At 34.9% G+C, this 25045-nt stretch overlaps 1 protein-coding gene across 1 annotated transcript in view; it reads right to left on the reverse strand.

Moving 5' to 3' along the window:
- LOC148954710 (protein ECT2-like) overlaps positions 1 to 25045 on the reverse strand; it is a 165751-nt gene that overhangs the window by 44868 nt on the left and 95838 nt on the right. The window contains exons 11-13 of the mRNA XM_089087211.1: positions 18850 to 19057; positions 5827 to 5987; positions 1813 to 1932 (exon numbers count right to left, since the gene is read on the reverse strand). Coding sequence (XP_088943337.1) covers positions 1813 to 1932; positions 5827 to 5987; positions 18850 to 19057 — 489 coding nt within the window. The remainder of the gene's footprint in view (positions 1 to 1812; positions 1933 to 5826; positions 5988 to 18849; positions 19058 to 25045) is intronic.

Consider the following 25045-nt stretch of genomic DNA (forward strand, 5'->3'; position numbering starts at 1 on the left):
AAAAACAACAAAAAAACAACAACATGAGCAGTTTAAGTACAAACCTGACCAACTAAATTTACCCCACAGATAGGAATCCTAATCGCATGTTGTGAAGACACAAACGAGACAAAATAATCTGATATACAGAAACATAGAACCAAAACTGTCTTTTAGAGAGTGGAAAAGGCACGAATGATTAATCACAAGGCGGATGGAGGAGGGGGGACGTATTTTATTCAATGTCATGTCGGCGGGGTACTTTTTCTTCGTCTGTCTCAAAATATGTCCAGGAGTTTATGCTGACGTTAACAGATGTTTTTTTATTTTATTTTTTATTAATATAAACATAAGTTTAGTGACTTTTCCCGTCTTTGATATTAGTGCTGCTCACATAATCTTCTCTTATACGATTACTACTTTCACCCTAATGCCCAACTAATTGACTACAAGCGTGATTATTCCTACCAAGACCACTCCTACGATGGCTACTACTACTACTACTACGTATCTTCTAATGATTAAAATTATTGGACTTTGCCTTCTGTTATATTTCAGTTATCGCAAAAACTTGGAAAATATTGCTACTATTAATATACACAAAAACTACGTCAAGTCGAAAACGAAGAGAAGCTAAACGGAATAAGAAAAACGAGGTTGTCCCAAAGCAAATTTAAACTTAAGGGGGAGCAGAAAATACACCGAATGAAGAAATGACAAAGTAAAGAAATGGCAGAACAGAATAAGAATTATACTAAAAGTTATGACGAATCGTAAAAATTCAGACTTTGGGAAAGAAGGGAGAGAGCCCAAAGCAGTTGTGCAAATCTGGACTAGGGTTAAGGGGCCAGAGCAGCCCAGAAACAGTCCTTACGATGCTCAATCCTCACAAGAAAGCTTGAAAGAATTCTATATGATTTATAAATATTCGCTTTATACTGAAAACGTGTCAAGCTCATTATGCTGAATCAGGACTGTTTCTGAAAAATAATGGGCCATGGTCTCCTCGTAAATATCTGCATCCATCTGAGCACAATTCAGGTGTCAATCATTAGACTTTGATAACATGTCATTGAGCCTGTACACCTGATAATCAATAATCAGATAATAATTTGTCACTACAGATTTTCTTGGCCATTCTGTGAATAAATAGTAATTCATCCCTCTCTCCCTCCTCCTTCCTCTATATAGGAGAATAACAAAATTCAGAACACAAGGATTTGTGGAAATCATACATGATTACATTCGAGACCAACCCAAAATTCATACAATCTATTTTTGATTTAGTAGTAATTTTTGATTTGGGGATGGTTTTCAATAGAAATTCCACATATCTAATTCTCCTGTAGTCATAATTAATGGGGATAAAAATTTTAGACAAAAAGCATCGCAAATAGAATGGAAGAAAGAGAGAGAGAGAGGGGGGGGGGGGGGGGAAATCATAAGATAAAAATCTTTTTTTCACTTTTCTTTTAATTTTCTACTAGGGGGATTTCTTTAATTCTCTCCATTTGCATTTGAGTATATATGTAATAGAAGGAGAGATAGATGGGATGCTTTAGTCTCCCACTCTTATCTGGCAATTTCTGTTTGTTTTAATTGTGATCTCAAAGGTTGCTTGACATTTTTTATTCAAAACACGTTTTTAAATTTTCGCTTCCTACGGGCTAGAGTTCTTTCTTTACTAGGCTGCGGCGTGCTGCAACCATAATTGTAAAAAAAAAAAACATCGGTGGATTTCATTTTGTTTATTTTAATTTTCGGATTTCTTGCTTTATACAGCGGAGCAGTGTCACACTATGATCGTTGAAAGGTTATTAAAACAGAACTTACCTCTAAAATATCCGTGAAAAGAAAAAGCATGGCTATATCCCCTCGAAACACGCTTGACGTGTTGAGGGCTATCACTTCCACTTTGTTAAGAAAATTCCTGTTTGAATTGATTATATTTGCCTGAAAAATGACATTCAAGACATTAATAAGATTATGATAAATTATGATGACAAAATTATTATCTTAGGATATTTCTGTAAATAGAAGACGGATCAGTTGGAAATTTCTTTCATAAAAATTAATAGAAAAGACATATTTCAAAATATGATCAACGTGAAAAAAAAAATATATATATACAGACATATATACGTATTTTTGGCTCATCATTGGAGTAGGAGAAGTAAAATTAGCATTACCTTCGAAGCCTTTTAGAGATTAAAATTTTTCCAATTATGAGTGGCTACAGCCCTCTCAGCTCCTCACTTTCAATATTAAACTCTTAATTAACTTTAACAACATAATATGACATATATATATACATATATATGTATATATATATATATATATATATATATATATATATATATATATATATATATATATATATATATATATATATATATATATATATATATATATATATATATATATATATATATATATATATATATATATATATATATATATATATATATATATATATATATAAATATATATATATATATATATATATATATATATATATATATATATATATATATATATATATATATATATATATATATATATATATATAAATATAAAATTATATAAGCTTGTGGAAATCAGGATTTTTTTTTCCAGGGAGGGGGGGGGGGGTTCAAAATCAGAAAACGTATAGTTTCAGCCACTATATTAAGAGGGAGATTCTCCTTATCCCTTATTTCCCCTGAATATAAGTATCGAGGCATCTGTGACTTTTTTTTTATGGTTGTACAGTTTTCAAATAGATTATAATTACTTGTATTTTAGCACTTTTGAGGAGCGGGGTTAATTTATTCATTTGTGCCTCTCTGTAGCAGGGGTAACAAATTTCTTCCTTACGTATCCGCGTCGGAAATCTTTATAGCAGCCGAATTTTCTGTGTGTCGCTGAGTAAAACAGGACTCAGTGCCAAGTCTTGCAATATTTAACAATGCTATCTGCTGTGCAACCCGCAGAATACCAGATTTTTTTTATCGAGCCATCTATTTTCGCCAGTCACCTTTAGTACGCGGATGACACCTTCCTCCTGTTTGATGATTCACAATCGCTGTAGGCTGCTGTGAATAGCCTCTATGCCGGGCTGTCAGTCGCTTCTGCTAAAACTGAATTCCTCGTTTCTGATTGATCCTGCTACAATTTCTGCCTCTGCATCTCTTGAGTGACTTGGACTTACATTCGGAACCTCGATTCGGGCAACACGGTCGCAAATAATCAATGTGTTGAGAAAGAAGTTGAGAAAGTCCTATGGACTTTTCTCTAAAGTTAAAGGCCAATTTGACAGGCTGTATAATTTGTTTTTCGCACCAAATGTTTTATTTTTGACACCCTTTTAGGAGTTTTTCTCCACCTCTGGTAAAAAGCAAATCCTATCGCTGTTCTTTAGGTTCTGCAAGTACTTATTCAGTATCCCCATTTGGACCCGTAATAGTTACATCTACCGACGGTACGGTGTCTTTGAGATTTGCCTAAAACTGGATAAACTGTTACGTAGATTTGCTGACCACTGCAACAGAATTGTCAATTTTCCTCTGATTTGTCTCCTATCAAGGGCCTAGTGTCGTTTCCGGCTTCTCGCCAAGGTAATGGGCCAATTTAATATTAGATCCCTAGGTCAACTATATAACGCCTTTTTTGCGCCACATTGTGTTGTTTTTGACACTCTTTTGGAAACTTTTCTCCACCTCGGAGGAAAAGCAAATCCGATCGTTGTCCCTTACGTTCTGCAAGTATTTTTTCAGTATACCTATTTGGACTCGTTATAGTTAAATTTACCAAGGGTACGATATTTTTGAGACTTGTCAAAACAATGGCTTAACTGTCACTTAAATTTGCTGACTGCTGCAATAGAATTGTCAATTTTCTACTGATGTGTCTTCTATTAAGGGCCTAGTGTCGTAAGTTCTAAAATCTCATAGTATTCGGCCCTTGTTGATTGAGTGTTTAAGTTAAGTTGTCAGCATTTGTGCGTAATCGTTGTCAGTGTCCTTCTCATTTTTTTCTTTTTGTTCACACTCTTCTTACTGCGTCTTTGCTATTTATAGAGGGTAACAATAAATTATTATTATAGCTGTCCTAGCTATATTACTATATTATTATAGTAATTGTTCAATCCAATGAAAGAAGTTTTTTTTCCGTTTGTCCAGATTAAGAAGATGAAAATGAGCAACCTATCAAATTTTGTCCGGTTTTTTATCCGGTAAGATCTATTATTAAATAGATCTTAGTCTATGAAAAAATAAGAAAACGAAACTAGTTTTATTTTGCATTCAGTGCATTGTGCATTTGAATCACCTCTTTCTTAACGTCACGGGTTGTTTTGAGCACCCGGATGACCGACCGTATTTCCAACAGTAGGCTGTACGAAAAGTGCGGTTCAATCCCGCTTTCTAGGGCTATAATGAGGGAAAGGTTGAGATAGCTAGGGCAAGTTCTACGGATGAAGGATGACAAATTGCCAATGATTGTCCTTTTCAGCTAACCATTAAGGGCTAAATGGAAAGCAGGTCGTCCACGGGTGGGGTGGGAGGATGTCATAAAGAAAGATTTAAGGGAAATGGGAACTTCCCGGGAGGGTATAAAGAGGCAGAATTTGAATGGGTTGGGATAGAGGAGGAGCGTGCGCAGCTGTGTTGGCCTCAGGCGGCTTGGTGAGTTATTAGTAGTAGTAGTAGTAATTTAAGCACCTTAAAGCACATTTAGCGTACTCGTAACGCATCTTAGTTATTATAGTAGATCTTACTTCTCGTACACTCAAAATAAATTTACTGTAAATAATCCACAAGTGGCATTAAGACTATAAAGGGTGAATTGTTTAAGCGAAAAATGAATATAAATAACTTCGGCTATTTCTTTTTTTAAATCTAAGAATAGTCTTTACGTATAAATTACGTTCAAAGTAAGATATTTGTTCTCCATTGCTAATTCCCCATATACGATTTTGAAGCAACAATGTCATTATCCATTTCTTTTTCAAAATTAGCATCGCTTTCATTAATATCATTGAATTTTCGAGAAGATACACAGTCGAACGTACCGTATTACATCTAGCATTAGCATATATATATAAAAATAGATGGCGTAACACATTTCGCAAATCAAAGGACAATAAACGTAGTTTTTCCAAAGTAGGAACTAGAACGCAGCGCGATTTTTTTTTTTTTTTTTTTACCAAATATTTTAAATACGTAAAATCTTTTTTCTTCTGGAACAGCTAGAACGTTTTCCTGAAATACTTACATTAATTTAGAAAAAAATAAACGGTACTATTATAGAGAACATTTCTCAAATGAAATGGCATGAACAAAAAAATAAACCGCCAAGTGCTTGTTTTCGTGATTTTCTTGTTTTTTTTTATAAGGCATTTTTCGTCGGCTTGAAACTTAATGTTAAGAAGACTAAGTCGCTTAGACTGATAATAAGTGAAGGGGTAGAGTAAGTTCTACGAAAAATGTGGTTCTATTCCACTTTCTAAGGAAGACGGGGGTGGCTAGGACACGTTCTGTGGATGAAGGATAGCAGATTGCCAAAGATCGTCTTTTTCATCCAACGATCTAGGGCAAAACAAAAAGCAGGTCGCCCTCGAATAGGGTGGGAAGAGGTCCTAAGGAAGGATTTAAGGTAAATCGGAACTTCTTGGAAGGGTGCAAAGATGTATAGACCCAGGAGGTGTCAAGAGGGCAAACAATGTTTTGTTATCATGTCCGTGGTAATGTAAAGATTAACTTCGAAATGAGATTTCTTTTCTTCTGAAAAACTACGTAACCGAAGAAGAAGAAAAAAAGCGGAACTCATGTTAGAGTTTACTACTAATCAAGACTATTCAACACTCACCGGGCAATTTTCAATAAAATTAACAACTTCAAAAAGGGCCACTTGACCATCCGTCTTCCGCTTATCTTCATTTAAATATGAATTAACCTTTTTTATAGCTGCAAGCGCTTCTTCCAAAAGAGCGTGGTCTGGATTACTTTTTCCAGTTCTTTTCAACAAATCTATAAGATACAGACGGGTTACGAATGGAACAGAATATATTTTAACTGTTATTAGTAAAAAAGTATATCGCAACAAAATCACAACACAAAATATAGATTATGAGAGACTTGAAAAAACAAAACAAAACTATAGTAATTAAAAGCAGAGTAGAAAGAGAGTATTTTTTTAAAATAGAACTGATGGTAAAACTGAGAGAACACCTTAAATGACAGTCTTGATGCAAGAGAAGAGGGAAAAATTAGGAAAGAAAACAGCCCCAAAGAAACTGAAAACACGATTATTACATGGATAAGCAATGAGGTCAAGAGAGCCAAGAGACAATTAAAGAAAGAGAAATACTAAAGAAGGGCAGTCAAGGGGTAAAAAAAATAAAGAAGAAAAAAAAACAAAGAAAAGAGGAGCAAAGAACAAACCGTGACCCAGCAAAGAGCTGTTGCAAAGAGAAAGGGAATTAGATAAATAATTAGAAATCAGGCTCTCACAAGGACCACTTTTTGAAAATGGTGATCTATTGCATACAGGTGATCTATGCGTGCAGACATCAGGGTGATCAGGTCAACTACACTTTGAAGCTTCTGATGAAAATTGCCCTGTTTACATTATTTTTTATGAAAGGTTTGGAAATAGTTTTGGTAATCATCACAAAAAAAAAAAAAAGCCAAATACGACATTTAGGCGCGACAGTACGAAGAATGTTAACACTAAGCTTGTGAAATGTATCACAACTGGGATTGCAGCTCTCTTTTAAGATAATAGCGCACGAGAACAGGGTCAAACATAAAAACGATATAAAATTATCAAACCTCATTACCAGCTCTTTTTTACATCGAACTTCACGGTATCAAAAACATGTAAATTATGTTCAATTACGCTTTAGTCCTCCTGACCCAAATTGCCTTATTGATATTATTTTTGATGACAGGTTTGGAAATAGTTTATGGTAACCATCACATAAATATGAAAAAATCAAATATAACATTTAGGTGTGGCAGTACGAAAGGATGTTAGCATTAAGCCTGTCTAATGTATTACAACTGGGATGTTGCACTTTTTTAAGATAAAAGAGCATGAGAGCCATTATTAAACATAAATACGATAAAAAACGATCAAAACGTATTTTCAGCTCTTTATACGATAAACTTTACGGTGCCAAGAACATCATGAACGCCAAAAATCTGGCAATCATCTGACAAAAAATTGTTTTGCCAAAAATCTGGCAAATCTGTGCCCAAAAATCTGGCACAGATCACGATTTTACAGATGTCTTGATCTTTTTCTTAAAGGAATAAACAGATGGTGTTGAACCACTCATAAGGGCACTTTAAAATGAGTGGGTCGTATCGAGCAGAACCATTTTTCAGGTTCTCATTTAGTTCCTCAAAGGAACAATGTGCAAGCACATTGGACTTTTTTCTGTTACCACATTCATTTTCCCTGATTCTTACAAATGTAGTACATTGGCAGCCACACCCCCCCCCCCCTCTCACCATGCTCCTGTCTTTTAAGTTTCTGTAGAATAGAAACCAACATAAGAAATCTGAGATTTTTCATGTCTAAGTTCTCAGGTGGACTAGAAAATGGTAATTGAAAAAATGCCCCCCCCCCCCTCTTAACCTTACATTGGTGAGGGCATAAAAGTATACCTTACTCCCTCAGGAGATATTAAAAAACTAGGCACACAACTATGCTTCAAAAGTAAGAGGGCTTATCCATTGAGTTTTATACCATGTAAACCAGCTAAGTTATATGCATCTTTTCTTGAATGAGTCAGTAGATGAGATTGATAGAACAACCCCCCAGGGACACGCTTTAGGATGGAATTGCAACACCAAATTGAACTATTATAAGGTGGTGAGAATGGAAGAGCTCCCATGAAGGTAGATTGACATATAACCCAATTTATTTTATAAGCAGTTGACTGTGAGAATTAAGTACCAAGGGCAGTGAAAAGTAAAATTTGATTGAATTGGTTAAGTGGAAACTTCCTCAAACATGTTATAGCTTCAAAAACTAAGGAACATCAGGAATTCAGTTGTCAGTGAAAAATACTAGGTAGTTATGCAGTCTTTGATGAAAAAAAAAAAAAACTTAGACCGAAAAATCAGAATATAATAAGGTAAAATATATAGTAAAAAACAGTTAGGCTTTCTCCAGCTTTAAACAGTCTTCAGCTTTCTCTTGAAGATGTATTTGTTTTTCGAAATCCGTAGATAGTTAATGTTTGGAAGTTCAGGGACGAAAAGCGTCGCCAACCTTAACTAATTAGTTTTGCTCATTTATTTTCACGGTTCAATGTAGCAACACTGACAAAAATGTGGTACTGCCCCTATAAACTCAAAAATCCATAATTTTAAAATAAACAAATGAAACATCTTAGAAAATCGTTTCATGTATGAATTGCCTTAATATGGATGGTCTAAAGGAAACATGATTTATATTGATGTCCTTAGTACTTTCATGCTTGTCCCCAAAAAAGAAGTAGAAGAAGAAAAGTTGATTCTGGACAGCAAAAATCCAAACAAATTCTTAGTAAAATAATTTTTGAGCAATGAAAAAAAGTTGCATGGAGAATAATGGTGTATCGGATAACGATAAACCAAAAAATACAAGTAGCGATTTCATTTTTCTATTACTCCATATTCTGTTGCATATAAATAAACAGATAAAAACCATATTTAATCAGATACTTGGCAATGGCCCCAAAATCGAACTAATTGTAAACTGTCTTGAACACCGTTCCCCTGTACAGCAAAAACTAAACTACTTTCAAGGTGGCAACAATGTCAAGACACAAAAACTGCGCTTATTTGACCACGTAAACGAGTGAAGCCGAGCCGCCTCCCAAAAATCGCACTTGAAGGATATCTGCATGGCCTTCGTCCACGAGGCACACCACGAAAGCGATGGATAGATGACTTCAATTTCAACGTTAAGTTAGCGACTTGTCAACTACCGCACCTGATTGAATAATGCAACGAGCTCTTATTCATGAGCTAGCAGGAGGATTTGCGCCAAAACTTCCAACGAGGATAATCGGGGCTTAAGTAAGTAAAGTAACCATATCAATTTTTCCTGAAGGTCATCCAAAAATGTGCAAATATCATGAAGAATCAGATACACTTTTAGCTAAAATAATTGTAAATTATTTTAAGGATGTTGATCAAATTGATATTGATCTATTTTACCTTGAAATTGTTCATAGTTTAAAAGTCGGGGCTAATAAAGCATTTAGAACTGATTCTTTCCGTCGTGGATCTCATGTTTTAGGTTGGAACCTTAACCCGATTTTAAAGCAAAGCCAAAAGAATGAATCTCAAGCTTGTTACCTTTGGAATTGCGCGGGAAAACCGCGATCTGGACCATTTTACGATGGTATGAAATTAACTAAACGCGTTTTTCGGGCTGAGTTGCGTTTCCATAATGAAATTATAAAAGATGAAATTGGTTCAAGGATTACTAGTGGTAAGAATGAGCTTTGGAGTTTGGTTAATTCTAGACGTCGTAATAATAATTGTTCACCAGATTCTAATAGTTCTCTGAAACTAGATGATTGGATAACTCATTATAACCAGGTTTTTTCATCCGGTGATGCGGCAGTTGAATCACGGCTTGACTCTTTATTATTGGAAGAAATTACAAAGCCCCACCCAAATAGTAAAATATCTGTTTCTGTTGATGATGTAACGGTAGCAATTAAAGCTATAAAAAGTGAGCATTCTTTTGATCATGATGTTATAAATTCAAACCATATAAAATGGGCATCCCCCAAAGCAATCCTTCTCCTCGCGACTCTTTTTACTACTATTCTTTCTTCTGGAGTTCTTCCAACTAGCTTTTCTCATGCTACCACTTCACCCCTTTCAAAAAAAGGAGGGAATACGAATCGATGTTCTGATTACAGGCCGATTACTGTTTCGTGCCAGATTAGCAAAGTTTTTGAGTTAGTTTTATTGAAGTATTTGGAGTCTTGTAACCAAGGCCTGAATCAAATTGGGTTCCGTAAGGGTCTAAGTATGGATGTTGCTCATACCCTCCTTTCAAGAATAATATCCTTTTGTAAGCAATGGGATAGAGTTTATACACTTGCGTTAGATTTTGCGGCGGCGTATGATTCAATTATCCATTCTTTGGCTATGACTGCACTTCTGAAGAATAATGTCCCACTACCAGTAGTTTTGGTTTTAAAAAAGTGGTATGGCTCCTCTCGTATTCGTATTAAGTGGAAGAATCAGTTTAATGATTATAATGTTAAGTTATGCAAGGGGCTGAGACAAGGAAGCATAATTTCTCCTTTGATTTTCAATATTACTGTTTCGGGGCTATTTGATCAAATTCGGTTGACTTTTATTTATGGTAAAGGTTATGTTCTGTCGTGGATTGATTACGCAGATGATTTACTACTTTTGAGTCGATCGCTTCAGTCACTTCAACAAAATGTAGATTTTTTAGCAAATGTTTTTAGTGAGCATGGACTTCGTTTTCGCCCTGAAAAGTGTCAGTTTTTAATTATTGGTCCTAAGGCTAATGATCTCGTTAATTCAGAAATTTATGTTCGTATTTATGATAGTATTTTAAAACCTTTGGAATCTTTTTTATATCTTGGTGTGCCTTATGGACCAACTTTGGCTCTATGCCGTGCTTCTATTTCTAAAGCAGTTAAAAGTAGAATAGCGTCTAGTTTCGGGGCAGTAATTTGTCTTCACGATCTTCTTTCTCGGAAATCACTGGCTCGGGTATATAATACAGTCGCTTTGCCTCAAATTTTATTTTCTTAATCGCGTCTCCCGTTTTTTATAATTAGTAAAATTTCGCATGTAAAAAACAAAATTTTTAAATTTTTCTAATTTACTTTGCCGCTTTTCTAAATCTGAATCAAATATTTTTTTAATGAATACATATAAAATAAAAAACCCTGCTGATGTTTTGGAGAAAAAGCATAATAATTTTTTATCCAAATTAAACGTTTTTTCTCATAATTTATATAGAGCTGCGCACGAAGCTTAATTTATTTTATTTGATTTAATTTTTGAATGAAGTGTTAATTTGTGAAGTGTTAATTTATTATCTATTGAATGAAGTGTTAATTTGTGTGGTAATTTTGATTGAAGGCCTTTGCGTATTTGTTGTTATATAGTTTAAAATAATTTTATGGCCTGTTGATTAGCGGTTATTATTTTTATTTATTTCTTGTTTACTCTTCGTATTCGGAGGAAATAAAAAGTTTGAATTGAATTGAATTGTTTTTTTCTATCATGCTTGAAAACTAAGGCTGGAAAAGTAGAAGAAGAAGATAAGGAGTTTCGCGTTTCGGACGAGGATGAACCAAAAATATCTAGAAATTTCGTCAACTTCTCACAGCTCACCTGGTTTATCTCGACATGACTACAGGCTCTTAAGAAGATCATAACCATTGTTCACATTCCTCATAAAAGGAAAAATTTTATAATAATAATAATATTAAAACAAAACCAAAATTGGGAATAAGCTCTCTTTTTGGCCCCAAAGCCATTTATTGTGGAGTCATCGCATCTGTAGGTAATACAGATGCGATGCGATATGGTCGTAATACACGACCATAAGTAGGTAATAGGAGTGTCTAAAAACGAGAAGCCGGATTTGAAAGCCAGTTATTTTCATTTATTGTTATCGACAATATTTTTGTTGGAACCATCTGACCATTTAGGCTGTGTTTTGATACCCCTGAAGAGAAGGGTGTGTTTTGTTTGCTTCTTTCATGTCACATGACATTTAAAATATGTCAAATGTCATGTATATTTGGAACATCAAAAAGATGAGCTATTTTTATGCATTACCCCCAGAGTGAAGGCTACACAGTGCACGTTTTGATTTGGTTGAATCAGTCTCAAATACCAGAATTATATTCTAAAACTGATTATTGTTATGTATTTGTTATGTTTAATATATATATATATATATATATATATATATATATATATATATATATATATATATATATATATATATATATATATATATATATATATATATATATATATATATATATATATATATATATATATATATGTGTATATATATATATATTTATATATATATCATATATATATATATATATATATATATATATATATATATATATATATATATATATATATATATATATATATATATATATATATATATATATATATAAATAATATTACTAATATTACTTAAAACTCACTGCAGCATCATCCCACCTAAAGACAACACAGCTGAGCACGCTCCTCTTCTGACCCAGTCTATTCAAAGTTTTACACTTTACCCCCTCCCATGAAGCCCCAATTTTCTTTAAATCCTTGCTCATTACCTCCTCCTGCCCCATTAGGGGATGACTTACTTTTCGTTTGGCCCCAGATGAATGGCTGAAAAGAAAAATCTTTGGCAATTTGTTATCCTTCATAAGTAAAACGTGGTCTAGCCCTCTGAACTTCGTTGTAGCTCTGGAAACTCAGACTAAACCATGTTTTTCTTAAAGCTTAGTGTTTAATAGAGGGCCAGTCAACGGGTTACCAAAGGCTGTCCTTGTACGTTTTTGGATTATTGATACTCTCAGTGAAATGGATACCCAAAACTATCCGTAGACAACTGCATCATCAGACAACAGCATCAGCATTTCCGACAGAAACAGCATTTTTGGGTAGGCGTTTATCAGTAAATGGAATCCAGTATGTAAGAAATCTTGGGGGCTAGAAATCTAAATTCAGAAAAATAACCTAAAGATTGGGACTTCCTCAACTTAAAAGAAGTAATTGAAAAGAAAAAGGATTAAAAACCAAGAATAAATTTGAAAAAAAATTCCAAAACCAACAGAATAAGATGGGGGAAGGACTAAGGCACATAAATGAAGCCGTGAAAATAACTGTTACGAGGAATGGTTATATAGAACCATTATCTGTTTTCCTCTGGAAAACAGAATAAGTTTTCCTTTGGGTAATATCCATGATTCTGAAATATGTTGTCTTCCGTATGCCATTGGAAATTGAATTCCGAAAATTTCGAAAATTCCGAAAAATTGAAAATTCCGTATTTCATTGGAAATTGAAAGTTCTTGTTCAATTTTTAAGATTCAAAAGATATCCGAGGGCAAATAACCCCACCCCACACACACCCTTTTCCCCCAATCCCATCCGATAAAATTTTTATAATAGCTATTTCATTAAAATAATTCAAAGGTCAGATAAGAAAAATTCCTGTGTCAACGGAACCCGCCAGGGCCCGGAGGCAGGCGTTATGAATAATGCTCTAGGTGCGTATATAGTTCTTATGAAAGGGATACCCACACAAACTTCGAAGAGGGCTCATTTGAATCAAGATTGAAAGTTCTTGTACATTTTTTAAGATTCAAAAGAGATCGGAGAGCAACAAGCCCCTCCTCCTCCACGCCCTAAATGCATCAGATAAAAATTTTGAGATAGACATTTTGTTAAAAATAGTTCAAACTTCTGATAACAAAAAACTCCGGTGTCGAAAAACCCCCTAGGGCCCCGGGGTAGGCGTGGTAAGTTATGCCCTGGGGGCATATATGGTTGTTATGCAAGGGATGCTCGTATAAATTTCCTAGAAGGCTCATTTGATTGGAAATTTTAAGCTGTAATTCACTTTTTAAGAGTCAAAAGTGATTGGAGGGCAGCTAGCCTCGCCCCACACTCCATTTATCTTTTCCCAGAGGCACTTCATATAGAAGAGGTCGTCGTATACACCTTAAAGGGGGCTCATTCGATTGGAAATCGAGAGTTCTAGTGCCTTTTTAAGAGTCAAAAGTGATCGGAGGGCAACTGACACCCCTTCCACGCCCACCGTTTCCCCAAACACATCCAATCAAAATTTTTATGTGGCCATTTTGTTCAATGCAGTTGAAAATTTTGGAAATTATATGTTTGAGCTGGACACTCCTCCCACAGTCTTCAGGGGCAAGGGTTATAAGTTATGCCCTGGGGGCATATATGGTTCTTATGGAAGGAATACTCGTATAAAATTCAGAGAGTGCTCATTTGATTGGAAATTGAAAGCTGTTGTTCACGTTTTGAGAGTCAAAAGAGATCAGAGGGCAACTAGCCCCTCCTCCTCCACGCCCTAAATGCATCAGATAAAATTTTGAGATAGCCATTAAGTTAAAAATTGCTCAAAGGTCAGATAACAAAAACTCAGGTGTCGTCACAACCCTCCAGGGCCTGGGGACAGGCGTTATAAGTTATGCCTTGTGACATATATGGATCGTATGAAAGGGATGCTCGTATAAACTTCAGAGAGGGCTCATTTGGTTGGAAATTGAAAGTTCTAGTTCACTTTTTAAGCGTCAAAAGCTATTGGAGGGTAGCCAGTTCACCCCAGCCCCAAACCCCTTTTTCCCAAATGCATCCAATAACAATTTTAAGATAGCTATTTTGTTAAAAATAGTTCAAAGATCAATATAACAAAATTTCCGGTGTCAACACAACCCCCCAGGGCCCGGGGACACGCATTGTATGTTATGCCCTGGGGGCATATATGGGTCTTGTGGAAGGGATGCTCGTATTAACTTCAAAGAGGGCTCATTTGATTGGAAATTGAAAGTTCTAGGTCACTTGTTAAAAGAGACTGGAGGGCACATAGCCCCCCCCCACCCCACCCTTTTTTCCTCAAACCCGGCCGATAAGAACTTTGAGGTAGTTTTTTTAGAAAATAGTTCAAAGACCATATAACGAAAACTCCGGGATCAACACAGCCTTCACCCCCCGGGCCCGAGGGCAGGTGTTGTAAGTAATGCCCTGGGAGAATATATGGTTCTTATTGAAGGGATACTCGTAAAAACTTCAGAGATGGCTCATTTGATTGGAAATTGAAAGTTCTAGTTCAGTTTTTCAGAGTAAAAAAAGAGATTGGAGGGGACTAGCCCCCTCCCCCTTTCTCCCCAAATACATCCAATAAAATTTTGAGATAGCCATTAAGTTAAAAATTGCTCAAAAGTCAGATAACAAAAACTCAGGTGTCGTCACAACCACCCAGGGCCCGGGGAAAGGCGTTATAAGTTATGCCCGGGGGCATATATGGATCGTATGAAAGGGTTGCTCGTATAAACTTCAGAGAGGGCGCATTTGGTTGGAAATTGACAGTTCGAGCTCACTTTTTGATAGTCAAAAGAGATATGAGGGGAGCTAGCCCCTCCCCCCGCATCCTTTTTCCCAACCCATCTGACGAAAATTTTGTGATAGACATTTTGTTAAAAATAGTTCAAAGGTCGGTTAAGAAAAAATCTGGTGTCAATACAAAACCCAAGAGCCCAGGGGAAGGCGTTCTAAGTTATGCTTTAAGGGCATGTATGGTTCTTATGAAAGGGATGCTCGAATAAACTTCATAGAGGGCTCATTTGATTGGAAATTTAAAGTTGTAGTTCACTTTTTAAGAGTCGAGATAATTAAGGGTAACTAGCCCCCCCCCACGCTCTTTTTTCCCCAAACCCAGCCGCTACAAATTTTGAGATAGCCAGTTTTTTGGAAATTATTCAAAAATTGGATAACAAAAACTCCCCCCAGGGCCCTGGGGATAGGCGTTGTAAGAGTTGTCCTGGGGGCGTATATGATTCTTATGAAAGAGATGCTCGTATAAACTTCTTAGGGGGCTCATTTGTTTTTGGAAATTGAAAGTTCTAGTTCAATTCTTTAGAGTCAAAAATTATGCAAGGGTAAATAGCCCCCCCACACACCCTTCTTCCCCAAGCCCATCCGATGAAATTTTTATAATAGCTATTTCATTAAAAATAGTTCAAAGGTCAGATAAGAGAAATTCCTGAGTCAACGGAACCCACCAGGGCCCGGAGGCAGACGTCATGAGTAATGCTCTAGGGGCATACATAGTTCTTATGGAAGGGATGCTCGTATAAACTTCAAAGAGGGCTCATTTGATTGGAAATTGAAAGTTCTTGTTCAATTTTTAAGAGTCAAGAGATCAGGGGGCAACTAGCCCCCCCTCCCCTCCTCCACGCCCTAAATGCGTCAGATAAAAATTTTTAGATAGACATTTTGTAAAAAATAGTTCGAAGGTCTGATAACAAAAAATTCCGGTGTCGACACAGCCCCCCCCAAGGCCCGGGAGTAGGCGTGGTAAGTTATGCCCTGGGGGTATATATGGTTGTTATGGAAGGGATACTCGTATAAACTTCCTAGAAGGCTCATTTGATTGGAAATTTTAAGCTGAAATTCACTTTTTAAGAGTCAAAAATGATTGGAGGGCAGCTAGCCTCGCCCCACACTCAATTTATCTTTTCCCAGAGGCACTTCATATAGAAGGGGTCGTCGTATACACCTTAAAGGGGGCTCATTCGAATGGAAATCGAGAGTTCTAGTGCCTTTTTAAGAGTCAAAAGTGATCGGAGGGCAACTATCCCCCCAAGCTCTTTTTGCCCACAATACATTGATAAAAAATTTGAGGTAGCCATTTTGTTACAAATAGTTCAAAGGACATGTAACAACAAGTCCTTTACCTATGGCCATTTCTTTAGAACTAGTTCAAAGGTCAGACAAGAAAAACTGCGGTGTCGACACCCCCCCCCCCTCCAGGGCCCGGGGAAGGCGTTGTAAGTATTGCTCTGGGGGCATATATGGTTCTTATAGAAGGTATGCTCGTATAAACTTTGGAGGGCCCATATGATTGGAAATTGAAAGTTCTCGTTCACTTTTTAAGAGCCAAAGGAGATTGGAGGGCAACTAGCCCCCCTTTCCATGCCCTATTTTCCTCAAACCCATCCGATATGAACTTTAAGATAGCCATTTTTTCAAAATAGTTGAAAGGCCAGATAAGAAAAACTCCGGTGTCGACACAACCCCCCAAGGCCCAGGGGGCAGGCATTGTAAGCTATGTCCTTGGGCCGTATGTGGTTCTTATGAAAGGGATGCTCGTATAAACTTCAGATACGGTTCATTTGAATGTAACTTTAAAGTTGTAGTTCATTTTCTCAGAGTGACAAGAAAATCGGAGGGCAACTAGCCGCCCCCACCTTTCACACCTTTGTGCTTATTAGATGGGTAAACCTATCTGATAAAAATTTCAGTTGACTATTTTGAAAAAAATAGTTGAAACATAAGACTCTAAAGCTCGAGCGTCGATAGAGCCTCCCAAGACCCGGGTATAGGTGTTGGAAGTTATGCCCTGGGGATATATATGGTTCTCATATAAGGAATGCTCCTATAAACTCCAGAGAGGGCTCATTTGATTGAAAATAAAAAGCTCTAGTTCACCTTTAAAGAGTCAAAAGAGACCGAAACTTAATTAGTCCCCCCAAGCCCTTTTTCCCAAAACCCATCCGATAAAAATTTTGAGATAGCAATTTTGTTAAAGATAGTTCAAACATCAGATAATAAGAATTCTGAGGCTTACGCAAACCCATTTTTTCCACTTTGATATTGTTACTTTGGTACCAGTTTTGATACTTTGATGAATATATGATTTTTTTTTTAAGTTTGGTTTTGAAATAAGGAATTTTTAAAAACTTGAAACTTTTTGCAATAAAAAACGAACAAAAATTAATTAAAAGAAACATTCCGAAAAATAAGTTTTTCATAGAAAAGTAAAGGCCATTTTAAACTTAAGCTCAGCAGATACAAATACCTTTTAAAATTCAAACTCAAAATGACCAGAAATTACTATTAAAGAATAAATGAAACCCAAAACGAACAGAAATTAAATAAACAATCATAGCAAAAATATACAACAAGTAATAATATAAATGAATAAATAAATCTTAAAGCGAGTAATGCTTAGATTGAATATGAAAATCAAGCTTAAAACGAACAGAAAGTAAATAAACAATCAATGCAAACAAACATACAATAGATATTGCTGTAAATTAATAAATAAACCTTAAACGAATGAAACTTAAATTGAAAATGCAAATCAAGCTTGAAACGAACAAAAATCACCACAAACAAGAGTTTGGATATGACCTCCTTCTCTCACTGTAAATGTCCAACACCTACAGCGTCATTGGCGCTTTACTGAAAACTATATACGTCTTGAACAGTCTTGAAAAGTATAACTGACATCAAATTGAATATTTTATGTATAATGATATTAATTGTTGAAAGATCCATCAGTTCATTAACTTATTTCACTTTAATTTTATTTTTATTTTCAATGCTGTAAGAAGTGGAAAAGAAAATATTTGTAATATAATTCGTTTTCAGTTAAGCGCCAATGACGCAGTAGGCTTTTGGTTCTTATTTCCAGTTAGATAAGGACTTGTTTGTAGTGAAACTAAATTCGTCTTTAACAACTTTAAATAGAGCTAATAAATTAAACTGAATATTTGATGCATAATGATATTAATTGCTGAAAGCTCATACGTTCAAAATGTTACTATAATTTTAATGTTTATTTTCAATATTAAATACAAAGGAAATTTTTTTTCATAAAATTGGTTTTCAGACACCAATTCATAAAATTGGTTTTCAGACACCAATTCATAAAGTTGGTGTCCACTATCTTCACTAATAAAGCGAACAATTCCACGTGACCGATCTCGTCACCCAGCGTCATTTCCTCATCCCCATTTATTCATAGTTTAAGCGACCTATTCTTCATAACAATAATACTCTTGCACCCAGAACTCTCAAAGCCAAAGGATCTCAAATCTTGTACATAAACTAAACCTAGAAGAGTTTAACTTTCCCATTTGATTCAGTGCTCACCCATAATATTTGCCACCTTCGTTAGGACGAGTCCATCAAAAAAATCTGTATAAACGTGGATAGGACAGGACCCCTCTTAGCTCCTAATTCAACATCAAACCCCCCTTCGTCTGTATCAGTGTATATATAACCCATATTATGGGTTTTCTTATGGTAGGAGAAAAAATTAAAGCGTTACCATTGAGAAGAAGGGTTATACTGGGTAGCCTTTGAATAGGACGTATCATAAGCTCTTCCAAAGATTGTCTGCCACATTCTGGTTTCCCTTGGCCAATTTTAAGAAACGCGTGGAATCGTGGATTTCGTTTATAGCATTCTTGGAGTGTTGCTTTTGAATTTTCAAAAAAGTTGATATAGGGTTGGTAGGCACGCAAAATATCATCCCGCTAAAAAAAGAGACTTGTTTAAGTAAAATAAAATAACAAGTGAAGCGAATAAATAATATTTTTATAAATAAATAATATACATAAAATAATGAAAGAAAAATAACAAAATGAAGAAAACAACAACGAGTCTGAAGCCTGTAGAAGGAAACGACGCAAGGATATTTCGCCTGTGTAAAACGAGGCGTCTTCAGCACTAAATACACAAAAACTAATTAAAAGAGTAAAGATACTAAAACTAAAAACAATATAAGAAACAAACCAATATATATATATATATATATATATATATATATATATATATATATATATATATATATATATATATATATATATATATATATATATATATATATATATATATATATATATATATATATATATATATACAATAATTAATACTGCTGTGATGAACAGCACAGGGTATTTATATACACAATTAAGGGTAATTTTGTGAACACACAAAAACAAATGGATAAAAAAAAAGAAAATGAATTTGAAGTTAATTATTTTGCTGAGAACCCATCTTTCCGTTTTCAGTCAAGGTTGCAGGCCCCTTGTTTCGTTCTGCATTTGGGATTTTTCTCTCTTTAGTTTTAAAATTTAAAATTAAAGTCAATTTATTTGAACAGTTTACCAATAATGAAAGCTAGCAAATGCCGAAGAAAGTCTAACCAGAACCAACTACGGTTGATAAGCACGTACAATTTCATCCCGATAAAAAGTAATTTTTTTCATAAACAAATAATAGTAGTTAGCTAATAATTTAGAATAAATAATTATTTTCAAAAGGAAATAGCTCATTTGAAAAGAGACAAAAAGGCAGTCAAAAACGCTTAAAATTATTTTAAAAGTCAACTAATAATGAAATACAATGAAGCAAGTACCCGAGATAGTCTAATATCCTTCCTTCGTAAACCAGCTCGACTAAAACCTCGGCACATTTTTAACCTATTAAAATAATTCTATTCAGTCTCAGTTGCTTAAATTAAAGTATTAATTAGTATCTTGACTTAATCAATTAATTAACTGAATCAATCATTAGTTTTATAGTTATTGAGTTTTGTAAAGCAAAGATGTTAGTAGCATCGTGGTCAAGCGATGGGATTCAATAAGAAACTACTGAAACTTAATCACTAGTTGATTAACAGCTTTATTCAATAATTCAACTAGTTGATTGGTCTAAGTATTAAACGAATTAAAAATTTGATTAAAATTGATAAAAAAAATTGATTTATTGATTAGGTGTGGTTATTTGGTTATGCACATATTTAGTTTGGGAAGTTAAGATGCTAGTACCATTTAGAATAAAGGAATTGGGATTAAAATAAAAACGGCTAAAATTTAAGTACTAATTGATTAATGGATTGATTTTCTGATTTAACTAATTAATTAGTTTAAGCATTAATTAATCAGTGTGGTTATTTGACCGTGTAGTTAATTAGTTTCGGAAATTAAAGATGTTCGTATAACTCAGAAAAAAGGAATTGGGACTAAAATAAAAATGGTTCAAATCTAAGTATTAATTAATTAATGGACTAATTTGATTAGTTAATTAGCTAATTAACTGATTTAGGCATAAATTGCAGCAGTTATTTAGTTTTGTAAAGCAAAGATGCAAGTACTTCAGAGAGAAAAGGAGGTGGGAGTAAACAAAAACCGCTAACATTTAAAAACTTATTGATTGAATTAATTATTTGGTTGAAGTATTCATTTATGCGGCTATTTAGTTTTAAAAAGTAAAGATTTAAGTATCACTGAGAGAAGAGGGAGTGGGATTCGACAAAAAAGGTTCATGGGTCAGGTGGACTCCTATACCGAAAATTTTGTATCTACTTTGTTGCATCGATTCCTGACAAGTGAAACTCGGCCCAAATCTCTTTTGAATACAATAGGCTTACCATTTCGCAATATTAGCACTGATACAACTACTGCGACTGCGACTCTGACTGCAAATACTACTGCAACTTCTACTATTACAACAAGAACTATTGAATTAAATCAAAAGAGTTTAATTGCATCCTCCTTTTCAAAATGACACAATACATCCAGGTTGTCAAAAGGGCTTATCTGTAATATCTCACAAATGGCTAAGCATAATAATTTTAAAATTTTAGAGAATATTTGCAGCAAGGGGGGGGGGGGTGTCACACTAAGTCAAAAAACACTAGGTGCGTCCAAGTTGTTAAGAGGACCTATCTGGACACATCCATATTGATCTTAGGAATGGCTACGGGTGTTAGATTGAAATTTTCATGGAATGTTATGGGTGATATTAAACATAATCAAAAGACAATATATATACTCTGGTTGTTATAACGGCATATCTTATTTCCAAAACAGTTAGGGAAGTGTTTGACATTGAAACGTTCAGAGAATGTTGAGGGGGATAAGTTAAGATGTTTATAAAAAAAAAATACTATCACAAGTCCCAAAGGGCCAAATCCAACAAAAAATGTTCCTGGTCAAGTGGACTCTATACCGAAAAAATTATATCTACTATGTTTCATTGATTCGTGACAACCAAAACTGGGCCCAAATCTCCTTTGAATACAACAGGCTTACTATTTCCCAATAGGGAAATGGTCGGTCAAAAAACATACTGCTTGGAACTTACCTTGGGCCAAACAAATATTAGGTAAAAAAAATAACAAGTTGATGTTTTTAATGGAACAGATGCTTTCCAACCATAAGAATTCAAAAACAATGTTGATGATTGTTATTAAGAATTATTTATAGTCCTTTGTTGGTGACGATGTTTTACCAACAAAGGACTGAGAAGTCCTTGTTGGGAAGACGCTGAAAAACAAAGGACAGACACAATTATTTTATCCTTAGAATTGATTCCATTCAGAGATAAATAGCCTTGTGGGAGCAGCCCCCCCCCCCCCAAAAAAAAAAATCCATTGTTTTAAAAACGATGTTGATTGTTATTAAGAATTATTTATAGTCCTTTGTTGGTATAACAATTAATAATCCAAAGTAACTGTTTAATTAAGGATGTGATTATTAAGGGATATGATCAATATCCCTCTGCGAAGTTGACTTTGGGATAAAGATTGACTAGAAAATGTGTTTCACATTCTAGCTCATTTCTGGAAAGATGTTGGATACACTTTTCCGATTTGGGCTCAATGAACACTCACTGGGCATTTTAAATTCGTCGATTCGTAAGCGCGAGCGACAGATATGCGCAGTTATTAGCTTTGGAAAGTAAAGGTGTTACTTAAAAACTTCCATTAAAGGATTCAACCAAAAAAAATGAAAATACAAAAAAAAAAAAAAAAAACAGAATTACCGAGAAAATACAAAGAAACTTCAGATAGACTTAGGTCTTTTGATTATGTTTCGCATATCTAATATTTTTAGTATTTAAGAAGCTGAAAAAAAAATTAATTACTTATTTCAAATAAGCAAAGAATAGCGGAGATCAGGTTAATACAAGAATAAAAGGAGTTTAAGATAGACTTTCCTATTTTCGCTTAACATATCCTTCAAAGTGCAAGATGGAGTTGGGCGATAATTTGATTAATTAACGATATATTGAAATCTATATTTTGAATCCGGTTTTTGTTGAGATTAACTCTTGTTTTAGCCAAAGTTCAGTAACAAAACTTTTCATTAAAAAGTATTTGGCCTAATTTTTTCAAACTTCGGGTAATATAAAATAAAACAATAAATAGACAATTTGGTCACATAAGTGAATATCAAGAAAACCCACTTAAAATTACTCGGGCTCAGGGCAAAGATAAATAAACCAATGGCTATTAGAAAAGCAACATGACAATGGTTTCCCTGAGGATTATTTCTATTTTTCAGTGATTAACTAACCAATCTTGGAAAACACTCTCAGAAGGGATATTGGTCGCATATTACTGACATTACGGACATTACTTTTGTGGCAACCTTTGGACATTACATACGGACATTACTTTTGTGGCAAACATTGACATACGGACATTACTTTTGTGGCAACCTGTGGACATTACATACGGACACGACTTTTGTGGCAAACATTGACATACGGACATTACTTTTCTGGCAACCTGTGGACATTACATACGGACATTACTTTTGTGGCAACCTCGTTTAGGTATTTCTGACATCCCATAGTATGACACTTGAATGGATCAGTTTTTTTCGGAACTATAGACTGTCTATTAAAAATCTGTAGAACTATGATAGATTCAGCCACTGGCGAAGCATGCTTGACATTAATGAACCCCGCTTACAGAGGGGTTTAATTAGAGTTTTACCAAATTGGCTAGGTTTTCCCCCTTTTATCAAAAACCACATTCATAGTCCTCAGCAATCCATCTCTAATCCACAACCACCATATTTAAAAGACTCATTTACCACACTATCAGCACCTGGGTATTTTTATTTTTTAATCCTTTTAGTAGCCTATTGTCACTAATTCTTCCTCACAACATAAATTTTCCTTTACTTCCAAAGTGTCAAAAAATTCCATTCCTTTCCATATATTCTCCTGTAACTTTGTCATGGTTTAGCACACTCTCAAAATGTTTTGGCCAATTCTATTTAACACTGTTCTTATCACTAATTGCGAAGCGTTCCTATCTTTACCTGCGACAAGTCCAGGTTGACTATTCCTTCTCATTTTTTCCTGTTAGTAAGATATTTTCCTGTAATGCCGTCAAGTGAAGAGGGGCCATTAGCCCCCTAGATTTTGCCCCCCCCCCCCAATATTTTGGATTTTTTGTATTTTCATTGAGAGATAACCTTAGTTTGGCATTTTCATCCAGAAAGCTGACAAAACTAAAGCTCTCATTTCTAAACTTTGAAAAATACATCTTGCCCTCTTTCAGCATTTTCGTGAAAGCTTGTAGTACTGACACATTTTCCTGTTATGCCGTCAGATTGCATCCTCCAGATCTGCAGCAATTTTATCCAAGTCTTCCATTTCAAACCTTCCTTGTTCACATTTTAAAGCTGTTTCCAGTCTCCTTACATTCTTTTCCTTAAATAATTCTTGCATAAACCCTCCCTCCTCTCTGCTAAACATCATCACCATCGTCACTAATATTCTAACTTTCCTCCTAATTAATTTATGGGCGCAACTTATTTTTATGTTAAATTATTTTGCGCCCTTTCACTAATATTCTATTCTAACAGGGCTTGTAACTTTCCTCCCAAGGACCACAAACAGCGACTTCGCAAACTGTTTTCCTAAAATTATTCCGTCCATCTTCTACCTTCTCAAATTTTAGACGCTCCATTTTTGTATTCAACGGTTCCTGGAAAGTTTCTCTCGAACTCTCACCCTTGTAGTCTATCGACGGCGTAGTTACCTGGAAGGTAGTTACCCTTCCTAAATTTCAGCTTTAGATTAACTAGGCAGATGGTGGTTTTACTTTTCAAACAGTAATGTAAATACTGTAACGAACTGTAAGTAAGTAACGCCCCATTTTTATGCTGATTTGAAATATATAAGTTTCATCAAGTTTAGTCTTACCCATCAAAAGTTACGCGCCTGAGAAAAATTTGCTTTATTTTTCAAAAAAGGTGAAAACACCCCCTAAAAGTCATAGAACTGTAAGGATCACACCACCAGATTCAGCGTATCAGAGAACCCTACTATAGAAATTTCAACCTCCTAACTGCATAAATGTGGAATTTTGTATTTTTTGCCAGAAGAAAGACCACGAATGCGTGTTTATTTTTTTTTTCCCAGGGGTGATCGTATCGACCCAGCGGTCCTAGAATTTCGCGGGAGGGCTCAATCAAACGAAAATTAACAGTTCTAACGCCTTTTTTAAGTAATCAAAAATGGAAGACAACAAGGCCCCTTCCCATTCATTTTTTTCCCCAAAGTCACCTCACCAAACTTTTGAGACAGCCATTTTGTTCAACATGGTCGAAAAATACAATAACTATGTCTTTAGGATGGCTTAATCCCCCACAGTCCCCGGGGAAAGGTCTGCAAGTTTTGAGCTCCGCCCAATGTTTACATATATTATTGTTTATTGA

The sequence above is a fragment of the Artemia sp. Qi Xiang Cuo genome, chromosome 3 (genome assembly GCF_049724085.1).
Source record: "Artemia sp. Qi Xiang Cuo chromosome 3, ASM4972408v1, whole genome shotgun sequence".
Lineage (NCBI taxonomy): Eukaryota > Metazoa > Arthropoda > Branchiopoda > Anostraca > Artemiidae > Artemia > Artemia sp. Qi Xiang Cuo.